The sequence below is a fragment of the Equus asinus genome, chromosome 3, assembly GCF_041296235.1.
Source record: "Equus asinus isolate D_3611 breed Donkey chromosome 3, EquAss-T2T_v2, whole genome shotgun sequence".
In the NCBI taxonomy this organism is placed as follows: Eukaryota; Metazoa; Chordata; class Mammalia; order Perissodactyla; family Equidae; genus Equus; species Equus asinus.
This window is the reverse complement of record NC_091792.1, coordinates 63876834-63889700: the sequence shown is the minus strand read 5'-3', so window position 1 is coordinate 63889700 and position 12867 is coordinate 63876834. Positions and strand designations below refer to the sequence as shown.

The window sequence follows — 12867 nt, the reverse complement described above, 5'->3', positions numbered from 1 at the left end:
GATTGATCAAAACTTTTTCTTCAGATTCTCAGCTAGGCAAAGTGTCTTAGGAATGTTCTTTTAGAGAAGAGGGTGAAAATGTTTATCAAGTTATTTCATCCACAAAAATCCTTTTATTTTACTCTGTTTAGAAAAATAGAATTTACCATGCCTTATTTGTGAAGTTACTAATTCTTTCTTTCTTTTTAAGAAGTTTATTTTTATTATTTTTAAGCCGGTGAGTTACAACTAAAGGCCTGTTTATAAGATGACATTAATTCAAAGATGTCCCTGTTACTAATTCCCCCATATTGGCAGTGTAATAGATTTTGAGTCTAATAATGTCCCCTCAGTAGTTAATAGCCAGGTACTCAGACTCTAAGCCTAAAAGTCACCTGAAACATATTTTCTTTAGCACAGCTTCTAAGTGGACCAGTGGTATAGCCAGAATTCATAACTTTAAGTGCCCTTGGAAAAAATATGTCATGTTTCAAGTAATAGCAAATAGCTGAGTCTCACTATTCATTTTCCTTAGTATCTTCAAAATAAAGAATAGTTTAATAATAATAATATTACAAGAGACAACCCTTCCTGTAAACAGATTTATCTGCTTGTTTGTATTCTTTTCAGAGAAGCCTAGGGAATATGAGCAGACCATATCCCTGTTCTAACTGCATCCCAACAAATGAGTAACAAAGTAGAGCCAAAATGAAAATCTGATTTCTCTCTAGAGAAGAATTCTCTGCAAAACTAACTTATAAATTGCTTTCAAATAAATAATTTCTACAAATTAGTAAGAAAAAGGCAGATAGCCCAATAGGAGAATGGGCAAAAAAACTTGAACAAGCACTTCACAAATAGCCAATAAACCTATTTCAGAGTTCTCAAAGTGATTAATCTTCAAAGGAATGAAATTTAAAACTGCAGTATGTTGCTACTGTCTACTCCCCAGAATAACTAAGAATAGCTAAAATGAAAAAAGACAGTATGAAGTGTTGCTGAGAGTATGGAGCAACTGGAACTCTGATTTACTGCTAATGGGAATGTAAATTGGTACCATCATGTTAGAAAACTGATAGTATCCATTAAAGGTAAACATATGCATACCCCATGACCCAGCAATTCTGCTCCTAGATGTATACTCAACAGAAATGCACGCATGTATTTACCGGAAGACATGGTCACAAATTATTGGTGGTAATATCATCAGAGTGGAAACAACCCAAATGTCCATTAACAGTAGAGTGCATAAATAAATTATGTTGTAGTCATATGATGAAATACTAAAAAACAATAAGAATAAGTTAATTACAACATCATGCAACAACATGGCTGATTTCTATTCCAAATAATAATTGAGCAAAGGAAACGAGATCCAAAAGACTGCCTAATATAGAATTCTATGAATATGAAGTACAAAAACTTACGTTGGAATTGTAACCAGAAACAGGCATGAGGTGGGCTTCTGAGGTTTTGATAATGTTCTTTTTCTTGATTTGAGTGTCTGGGTGCAGGTTACATGATTTGTAAAAATCTGTCAAGTTGTACACTTAGGATTTGTGTACTTTGCTATATCTAAGACACACTTCAGTAAAAAGTTTGCATAAAAACTTTCAGAACTAGTTTTTATTTAGGAAATGTCCTCGTTTGGGCCTGTTTGGAATTCACAACCTTTCTTAAATTCGTAGACAGTATATTTTACACTCTAAAAACTTTTTTCTCTATTTTAATGTCATATCGTTAGCAACCCACAGATATATTTCCCTTTATGTGTTTTGTTCCATAGGAAGGGTTGCTAAATCAGGGGTCTGCTCATATGATTGCAAAGGATAGCCTCGCCTTTTACAGATCCATAAAGCCACTGCACAGTCCACTAAGATGTTAGAGCCGTATCTTTGGGATTGTGTGGCTACGTGTGTTAGTTATAAATTGGCTTAGATCTCACACCTTGTTGTTTAGGTCACTTCTGGGTCACTAAGAGTATAGCTGTTGATTTGCAAATTCACACTCTTATCTAATGATAGGTGCAGAGCTTGTAGCCCTGTGTGATAAATAGTGTTTGCTTATATTTTCCAGTAACAAAGATTTATTTTTGAAATGTTTTCTTTTTTTCTCATAAAGCCGAAAGTCCTTGTTGTAATAGAGAATGTTTAACATCTTAGGAATTTATCCTACGAGCATAACTCCACCCTTTCCACCTATCCTCCGTTAGGATTTATTTATTACTCAAAATAGCTTTTAGCTGTTTTTGGTATTTAATTCTTTTAAAAATTAGACTGCTCCTGGTTATCCAAGCTCAGGTTACTTGAAAATGCTTGAAGAATGTCTGTTTCTCTCAAGGAAATATTTGTCTCCAGAATCTCCTGTCAGTAACTAGAAATCTTTCAGAGGCCATTAATGTTTGCCCCACACTTTTGACACTCAGAAGTTCTTTTCTTTCCTACTGCAGTTTTTCCCAAAAACCAGTGGGATTAAGTTACAGTTTAGTGGGGATGGTCAGAAGCCTTTGTTTTTGTTTGTTTGTTTTTAATGTAAAGGTTTGTTACTTAAGGTATTGTCATAGCGTACAGGTAAGTGTAGAATTATGTCAGAAAAGACCGTGTGTTGTGGCCTCCCCGGATGAGGAGACAAGGCCGATGGGAGGAGATCAAGTGCCTTTCCGAGTGTCCTTCCTTAGGCAAAAGGAAGTCTATTTTATTATGAATGACTATGCATGACCTGAATGATGTTGAAATTCAGGGCAAGTTGGATCTTACAGAAATAAAACTTTAAACCTCGTTCTGTTTTTAGTTATTTTTTATTTGTATCAAAGTACTATATGAATCATTTTAAAAGTCAAATTCTACTATAAGGTCTACAGTGAAAAACAGCAGTCAGTACCCTGCCTTCCTTTTCCTTGAGTGTACCCATGTCATTTTACAAATGCTCCAGGGTCTGCTTTCTTCTCCTGTTCATTCCTCGAATCCACTGCAGTTTGGCATCCACCCTTCACTGAAGCTCTTCTCTCAAAATGTTGTAAAGTACTTCCTAATCTCCAAATCCAAAGGATACTTCTCTGCTGTCATGTTATTCATTCTTAGCATTGTTGTTGTTAAAGATGGTCTCCATTTTGAAATTCTCATCTCCCTGGCTTTAGCGACTCTACTGCCCCCTGCTTCTCTTTTTATCTCCAGGACCATTTCTTTTCTGCTCAGTCTCTTTTTCCTTCCCACCACTTCAATGTGGCTTCTGTCTTTTGCTCTCTTCTATATGCTTGCCTTTCTTCTGTTGTTGTAAGTGTACCACTTACCCTTCAGTGACTCTCGTGTGCTCTCCAGCCTTAATCCTTAGGCTCCTAAGATCAATTACTTAATACTCTTCAACTAGCACCAGATGTCTTACATGTACTTCGAACTAAATACACCAAATATGGACATATTTATCCTTTCCCCCAGTGGCCTCTTCCTCTTATACTCTCCTGTCATACTTGGTGGTGCCATCATCCACATAATCTACCGAGCCAGAAATTTAGGAGTCATTCAAGAGGAAGTAGAAAATATTTGGACTCTGGAGCCAGGCTGCGCCTAGTTTGAATCCTGGTCCCACCACTTACTAGCAAATTGTTCAACTGCTTTGTTCCTCAGTTTCCTCATCTCTAAAATGAGGCTAATTATAGAAGCTACCTGTTATGAAGATTAGTTGAGATAACATGTGCAACTCACTTAGAAAAATGCTTGGCACATAGTGAGTACCCAGTACATCTTTGCCACTGCTGCTGTTGCTGTTCCCTCATATCCTGAATCTAATCCAACAAGAAGTCTGTCAGTCACCCCCTCTGAATATCTTTCAAAGCTGTCACCTCCTCCACATCCTCACTGCCACAGCTTTAGTTCATGGCTCCATCAGCTCACCTGCACAGCTAAACAGCTTCTCAACTAAGTCACACTGCCACCAGCCGTGTTCCCTTCTAATATATCATTCACCTTGCCACCACAATGATGTTTATTAAATTAACTTTTTTTATCTTTATAATGTAAAAGTTATTAAATAATTAAAATCATTATCAAATAATATTTGAAAATCCAATATCAAAACACAGTAGTCTTCTGCCACTTTCAGTTGTAGCTGGGAGTTTCTTCCTGCTATTTACCTCTATATTTCTTACTACTCTGCTGGGATTCCTTTTTCCTATCAGTTCTACACAGAGTCACTTGTCTTACTGTTAGGGTAGTTGAAGAGTTAATTCTTTTATACACTCCTCTCATTCTCCCAATATTGTTATATTAGTATTTTAGTTATTTTAGTAGTCAATGTCTACATTATAATTTTTATATAAATTATTATTCACATGGAGCCAAGTAATATACTACACTTAATTCTTTTCTTGAATAATCCTTTGTTTTTCTAGAGTTAACAATTGTCTTATTTTTTTATTTGCTTAGTTTTCTGTGTACCTGTAACTTTCAAATGTTCCCTCTCAATGTTGAATCCTGTCTGTCAATGGCCTAACTTAGCGAATACTCTATCAGTTCCTTTTTTCGGCCGGAGACATAACGCCTGGAGGTCCTGTCTTACAGCTCCAAGTGGGACTGGCAGTCTTTGCCTAGCTCACAGGTATCCTCCTTGGGAACTGCTTTTCACTACTCTCCTGGATTGGATCCTTTGTTTTCTGGATCCCAAGTTAATCTCTTTTATTGGTTTATTCCTTTACTAAAACACATTCTCTAGCAGTTTCCTAGGAAAGGATTCATCATGGGAAGCAAGCCTTTTGCATGCTCAAAAATGTCTCTATGCTACCTTCACACTTAGAGAATTCTATAAAGTCGTTTTCCCTCAGATGTTTCTAAGGTTGCACCATTGTCTTGTAGCTTTTAGCACTGCTCTTAAGGAGCACAGTATCGTTTTTTTTCCTAATCCTGTGTGCCTTATTCCTTAATCCTATGATATAGATAACCTGGGTTTTTTTCACTCTGGAATATTTTAGGAAATTCTCTTTATCCCATATGTTGTGAAATTTCACAGCGGTACATCTTGGCAAGAGTTTTTTTAACTAATTGTGCTAGATATTGAAGGACCCTGTCATCTGGGAAATTTTTTTATACTACTGGATAATTTTTCCCCTTTTATTTTCTATGTTCTGTTTCTAAAACTTCTGTTAAACAAATGTTGGATCTCCCAGGTTGATCATCCAATATTCTTATCTTTTCTATTTTTCATCTATTTGTCTTTTGCTGCTTATTACTTTCTCACGTTTATCTTTCAACCGTTCTATTAAATGCTTTTATTTTGGTTATAGTTTTAATTTCCAAGAGTTTTTTCTTATATTCTGGTTGTCCAATTTTCTCCAGCATTCTGTTCTTGTTTTATGAATGTAATATATTTTTTTCTTATCCGTCTGAAGGAATTAATTATAGTTGGTTTTTTGTTGTTGTTGTTTTGTTTTCCTCTTTCCTCCAAGTTCCCTTTCTTCTTTTTGTTTTGATCTGCCATTCATCTTCTAGGCTTTCCTCGCTTTTCTGGTGATCCTTAGCCAAATGGTCATACTTTAAAAGTGAGGGACTGAAAAAACAGATTGCAAGCTCTCTGTGTCTAGCAGCTGTTGTGCCTTACTGAAGGATGTTCATATAATCAGCCCTCCTTTCTTTAGGGGATTCCCAAATGTCAGTATCTTAAACTCTTGTTTAGGGCCCTTTGATTAATCCAGAGATGACCTCTCCAGCTTCCTGCTTGGGGGTGGGTGGTGTGCATAGGTCACAGAAAATTGGCTGCTGGTGTCCGAGGAGCAGGACAGGGAGTTCACCAGTCAGTGTGCTGGCTTTCACTTAATCTTCCTGTTTTCAGCCTGATCTCACAGGCCTTTCTTAGAGTCTAGCAGCTTTCCAGGTTCTCCAGGAAACAAACAGGCAGCTGGCCGCCTGTAGCAAAGGCAGAGGAATAAGGGATGAATCCTTCTCTGTACAGACTTTGATCCAGTGCTCTCTTCCATCCTGCTCAGTTCCTGGTGCTTGTGATCCGTGAGCCTTTCTGGGACTTTGGAGGGACTGAGCTGGCCTTTCCTTGGTATCCCCTTTTACAGATACTTTGTTTGCGGTTTTCTTCACTTGCAAAGTCATTTACCAATCCCCCCTCCATTTTCTGTCCTCCAAATATTTATTGCAATCACTTGTCCCTCTCTTATCTCCTCTGATGTTCTCCTTGTTCTTCTGGTTTATACTTTTTAAAAAACTATTTCCTGTTATTTTAGTGTGATGTTGGAGGGAACAGAAATAAACACATTTGAATTCTCCGTGTTTACCCAGAAGTCCAGAACCACTTCCATCTATCATCATTGTTATGAAAGGGGTACATCAGCCTATATGTCTCCTAAGTTTATTATACAAGGACCAGAAGTACTTTTCTGAAATCGTATGTTCCAATGTGGATTCAAACTAGGTAGAGAATAACTTGCATACATGCTCTTTGTGGATGGCTATAGAATATATATTTTAAAGATCTGATGAATCTTCAATATGTAAATATTACAGGGAAAATTACACGCAATTATAGAAGAATATCCCTAAAACCAAATGGTGCACGAACAATACAACATTTAAGAATATGACAGAAATCAGTGAGAGTGATCGAAAAGCCTACAGTTACATTTCTTTGAAAAGCAAGTTAAACAATGGAAAGCTCTGCAAGAACAATGTAGCACAAGATAAAAAGCATTTTTACAGTTCATAAAATATAGTACTGCTGGCGTATGGGTACTAATGCCAGAATGGGGGTTAGAGGAAACTGGATGAGCCCCCTTCATTCCTCTATCACGTATCATGCAAAAGCAAGATAAGAGCAAACTAGCAGTGCAAAATCATGGAAAGGAGAACCCCTGGTGACTCCTTGCTGCATCCCAAATAAAGAAATAAGGCAGCCAGCTGGGGTGATAGAGTACAGGAAATGACTGTGTCAAAGTAGATGAATTAGATGTATTGCTCAGTGTCAAGATAACAAATGGGCCACGTGTATATCCTGGGTTAGGAACACTGCCAGTTGGCCTGAGGACAAAATGGTCATATCCAGAGATGGACATACGTTTTCTCCAGAGGGCCGTATAGTAAATGTTTTAGGTTTTACAGGCCGAATGATAATCTCTGTCACAACTTCTTAAAAGTTTAAACAATTAAATATATTCCATTATTAAAAGGGAGGATACAGCCTAGAGGTGAAGGCATTTGTTGAATAAATTGTCAGTATGATGATAAGAAAGCAGTAATATATAATTCAATAGGATTTTTTTTTTTTAAGTGAAGTAACTTTTGTTTGAAGGTCAGGAAGGCCTCTCTGAAGAATTGGCAATCGAGCTGAGACCTGAAGATTAGCTAGATGAAGAAAAATTGACAAACTTCCCCGGCAGAGGAAATTGCCTTCGCAAAGGCAGAGAGGCAAGGTGGTGAGGGTGATGTGAGATGAGATTGCAGCAGTAGGGGCTCGATTAGCGAGGGCTTTGTAACCCAGCACACACATGCTTTGCTCCAGTGAGGCTGTAAAGACAGTGAGTTTCTGTTCTGTCTGCATCCCCTCCCTTGATGGAGGAAACCAAAGGCAGCCTAAGTACCATGTAGTTATGTGAGAGAAGCTGGCCCAGCATTGAAACTTCCCCATGGGTAATCTCTACATAAGTGATGGAGAAGTAATTTTCTGTTCTCTATTCACAGGAGTTTTTTGAGAACCCTGCTTTTCGTCCTGATGGTTTGAAACTGTACCCTACCCTGGTGATTCGTGGAACGGGGCTTTATGAGCTTTGGAAATCAGGAAGATACAAGAGTTATTCTCCTAGTGACTTGATCGAGTTGGTGGCTCGGATCCTTGCCCTTGTGCCTCCATGGACTCGAGTGTACCGAGTGCAGAGGTAGTGTGTTGTCTTTTATGCCAGAAATAATCAGTGACTAGTCTGTCTATTTAGAATGCTTAAAAAGAATAGTCTGATTTCATATTGAGGGGTTTGAATTTTTTTTAATTAAAAATAGGACACCTGGCATTCTCTGTGTAAATAGAGAGGGATGGAAGTGAAAAGACAACGTGTCCAAGCCACTTTGCCAGTATCATATTTATTCAAGTATTTATCTTGCCATTCATTTGTGAGCCAGGAAATGGAGTGATGGTGGTAAATGGGTGTGGTGCTTAGTTCCAGGAGCTTATGATCCTACATCAGGATTTCCTTTTCCTGGTCTACTTCAATCTAGACACAGTAGTGAGAGAGGGAGGAGAAAGTGTAGCCATGTGTCCTACTGTTGCAGAGCTGGTGAAGAAAAAAGAGAGTAGCAGTAATCATTCTTTATAGATATTAATGTAAATTTGGAGAAAGTGTGACATATTCCTGATAGCATGAAGGAAATCATCTTAACTGTCTTTTTCCTAGGAAAGAAACTAAGATGTCATTTGCAGCCCTGGGCCTTTCATCTTTTTTTAACTAGAAACATAACATAACAGTGAAGGAAAATTTCAAAAGCCAAAAACTTACCTATCTATCTATAATCCTAACAAAGCAATTCCTGTATTTGCTGGCCATTAAGGCACATTTCCACCACTCTACCAGAAACTGCCCTGATTCCAGTATTACAAATAGAAGAGCAAAATGTGACTAGCAAATGCATGTACAATCAACTGCTGTGACTAGTACTCCACTGAGCACAAAAATTGTGTTACTAATAATGTAAAACAGTGAGTACTGAAAACAAGCAGAATTATCAACTAAAACAAAATTATCAAGGATATAAAATAATGAATTTGCTTAAAGGCCGAAGGATGTTTACACTGTACTTCTGCTATAACGTATTGATTTCTTAAAATTTTTAAATTAGTTATCCCTTGATATCCACAGGGGATTGGCTCCAGGACCCCCTGCAGATACCAAACTCTAAGGATGCTGAGGCCCCTATTTAAAATGGCATAGTATTTGCATAAAATCTACATACATCTTCCCATATACTTTAAATCATATCTACTTACTTAAAATACCTAATACAATGTAAATGCTATGTAACTAGTTGTTATACTCTGTTGTTTAGGGAATAGTGACAAGAAAAAAAGTCTGCACGTGTTCAGGACAGATGCCACCATCGTAGGCCTTTTCATCTGTACTTGGTTGACTCCATGAATATGGAACCCATGGATATGGAGGGCCAACTGTATTGGCCCTTCAGTTGGGCCTATATGATCTCTATTTTTTAAAATACACTTAAAAATACTAAGGAGATACTGAATAGAAAATTCAGTTGTTTGCACTGTCCTTCCCCTTCTTTTTCAACTCTTCTGAACAATTCAGTCCAAAAGACATTAGGAGGTGCTGAACAATGCAGGCCTCTGTGCAGAAGAAGTAGGGAGCCAAAGGGCCCAGTGCAGGGTGAGAAGGTTGTTCTTGGTGGAGGACGCAGTGGTGTGGTGCAGGGTATTGCAGCCTGAATGTGGTAAAAAGGGCATTCTTGCAGAGGGCTCATCTGGCACAGGATGTCAGAGCTGAGCAGGGTGAGGAGGATGTCTCTCAGCAGGTGTACAGAGGAGGGCAGCAACAAAAGATTGGTTACTTGCAAGGGGTTGATCTAATAAGTAGATAATATTAAGGATAATGGGAGCTAGCTTTTTTGTTATCTGAAAAGGGAATTACAAATGTGAAAATGGAGAAAATTAGAGTGTACCCTCTATTGTTTTGGAATAGGAGATATTGGTGTAAACTCGTGGTTTTCAACATATAGGTAGATATGAAATAATTGTAAATGTAGTAAATATAATGTGTGTCTTTTTCACAGTCTATTTAATGCCATGGTTTTTTTTGCATTCTTGTGCTGTTTGTTGGTGATTTCACTGTTTAAACTGGCCCTTAAGCATAATACTGAAGTTTTGTGTAGTGTTCCTACATGCAAGAAGGCTATAGTGTGCCTTATGGAGAAAATACATGTGTTAGATAAGCTTCATTCAGGCTTGAGTTATAGCACTGTTGCCCATGAGTTCAATGTTAATGAATCAATGGTATGTATAAACAGTGTCCTTAAACAGAAACACATGTGAAACAAGGTTATGTATTGATCAGTTGATGAAAATATTGTGACCAGAGGCTCACGGGAACCTAACCCCGTATTTTCCCTAGGAGCAGTGTTTTAATATTTACCAGTTCAGTGTTTGCGGCAACTTTGTACAACTTAACTACCGCAAATAATGAGAATTGACTGTACATTGTTTCAAAGTACCTCCCCACAATATACTTATTAATTACAAGGTGGAAAAGAGTAACTTCACCATGAAGAAGCCTAGCAGCTGATCAAAGTGAGTATCATCAGTAATAGTACAAATCACAGTTTTGTGCCACCTCACAGTATGTGTTGAAAACACAGCATCACTTCTGTGTTACTCAACCAAAACTCCATAATCTGAATCTGATCATGAGGAAACATCAGACAAACCCAAACTGAGGAACATTCTAAAAAGTAACTGGCCTGTAATCTTCAAAAGTATGAGGATCAAGGTGTAGGGGAGGAAGACAGTTCCTCTACCCTCTCTGGGTCCGTCTGGCCGGAGAATGAATTAAATTCACATGAGACAGAATAGCAGGAGAAAATTAAACAAAGCTTTAGAACGTATACATGGGAGAGGCTCAGGCAAGCTGAGCAACTCACCAAAATGGCTGAAGCCCCCACCTTAAATATCATATCCAGCTAAAGACAAAGGAGGATGTTGGGGGTGGAGGGAGTCAGTTACAGGAGGTTACCAGACAAGCACAATAAACAGGAATAAGATTATTATGCAGATTTAAGTCCTTGGATTCTGTATTGATAGGAGTTTCCCCCCTTCTTCCTGGTACAGAGAGGGAGACAACTTTACAGATGGAGATTTCCTTTACAATGTAAATGTCTCCTAACAAAGGGCAAGCAGGTTACACTCCTCAGAGCCTCCTTCCCTGTCCCAGTTTATTAAGAGTAACCAACCCCAAATAATCCTCATGCCAAAGAGACATATCTTGGGGTGGCCAATTCCAGGCCCCCACAAAGGAAAGAGTTCCATTTTGGAGGAGATGAAAGAGACATGACAACTAAACACGACACAAGGTTCTGACTGGCTCCTTCTGCTAGAAAGGACATTACTGGTGAAGCTGGAATGGAGTCTAGGATTAGACAATAGTAAAGCATCAGTGTTAATTTCCTGATTCTGATGGTTGTTTTATGGTTATGTTAGAGAATATCCTTATTGTAGGAAGTAAAGTATCCTGGGGCTGTTGGGACATCTTGTTTCCAATTTACTTTCAGAGAGTTCAGGAAAATAATTATTTGTATTGCACTTGGGACTTTTCTGTAACTTTGAGATTATTTCAAAAAATTTAAATTAATACAGTAGAAAAGAAAGATGTAATAAGTAGTATTAACAAAGACAAAAGAAAAAGATCATTTGCTTTGTGAAATGCAATGACTTGGGCAACCAGAGAACAGTAAAGATACTGCTCCCCAGCAGCAAAGCCTGGCAACAAATATCACTGTTGTGTTGGTCTCAACCTGTTGATAGTGATGCTGTCAGCTAGGAATGCCTGAGGCACTACTGCTAGAGATCCCCCCAGACATTTCCCCCACAGGGCCAATGTTGTGGCTGGACTGGCTGTTAGGCTTCTTATTATGATTGCAGGATGCACTTCAGCAAAAACCTTCAGGGAAGGTTGAGGAACAAGATTTATTACTCACAGGTCTTGGAGGGTACCCAGCAAGCCCCGAGGGCACATGGCAAGGGTGAGGGATATGAACCTGAGGTTCTGCTTTTATTAGGATCCAAGGGTGGAGTGTCTAGGGTTTCGTGGGTTCACTCTTTATTGGCTAATTTAAAGCATAAGAATGGGAATTAGGGTGCAGGGAGGGAGAAATAGGGTCATTCAAATGGTCAATTATCTAGGTTACCAAGGGCTTTCTGAAAGAGGGACCTTCATTGGTGGAGCAGCCTAATTCCTTATCTGGCTGTTTTGTTTGTAGCTGTGTCATACAGCTGGCAATATGTTTATTTAGGATGAGTGTGTTTTGAAATGGATGCCTCAGTAGTCAAAAAGGTAACGTCAATGGGCCAGCCCCGTGGCTGAGTGGTTAAAGTTCCACATGCTTTGTTTCAGCGGCCTGGGTTCATGGGTTTGGGTCCCAGGCATACACCTACTCCACTCATCAGCCAAGCTGTGGAGGCATCCCACGTACAAAATAGAGGAAGATTGGCACAGATGTTAGCTCAGGGCAAATCTTCCTCACACACACAAAAAACATAATGTCAAGCACTTATACTACAATCAAAAAGCTTAATGTCAGGCACTTAGACTACAGGGCAACCAGAGAATAGTGAAGATATTTCCCAGCAGCAAAGCATGGCAACAAATATCACAGAATAGATAGAAATTTTACAGCTGTAGATACCATAGTTTTCTTACCAAAAGTAACAAGGCATAGAGCACGCAGGCAGTCAGATGAAGAATTTGCATTTACCCCCTTCGTTTTCAGCTTTAAATTTCTTACTGCTGTAACCAGTGAGTCAAAAGCAACAGAGACATTGCTATAACATTAAAAGCTTAATTTTCTGGACTTTGTGAAATATCACTGTAGGACATTATCTTGGCCTACCACCGAGAAAATAAAACCTTCAAGAAAACAAGAGCAGCCAATATAGTCTCTGTAGGAAAATTATAAAGGAGTCATGCCAGGAAGAATTAAGAATATGTATATAATACAACCTGAACATATACGAGAAAGGCATGATATGGATATCGAACATGAGGCTGATTAAAGAAAGCTCCCTGTTCTCAGTTCTCTTATCATGACCGCATTTCAGCTCTCTCTGGAGAACTGGCCATGGAAGAGCCCTCCAGCTCTAATTCCAGGAGGCCAACCTGTCAGTTATAGTTCTCTATCAGTACAA

At 38.6% G+C, this 12867-nt stretch overlaps 1 protein-coding gene across 1 annotated transcript in view; it reads left to right on the top strand.

Annotated features, from left to right (window-relative positions):
• The window catches only part of ELP3 (elongator acetyltransferase complex subunit 3), a 101778-nt gene that overhangs the window by 45543 nt on the left and 43368 nt on the right, over positions 1–12867 (top strand). The window contains exon 10 of the mRNA XM_014843321.3: positions 7653–7846. Coding sequence (XP_014698807.1) covers positions 7653–7846 — 194 coding nt within the window. The remainder of the gene's footprint in view (positions 1–7652; positions 7847–12867) is intronic.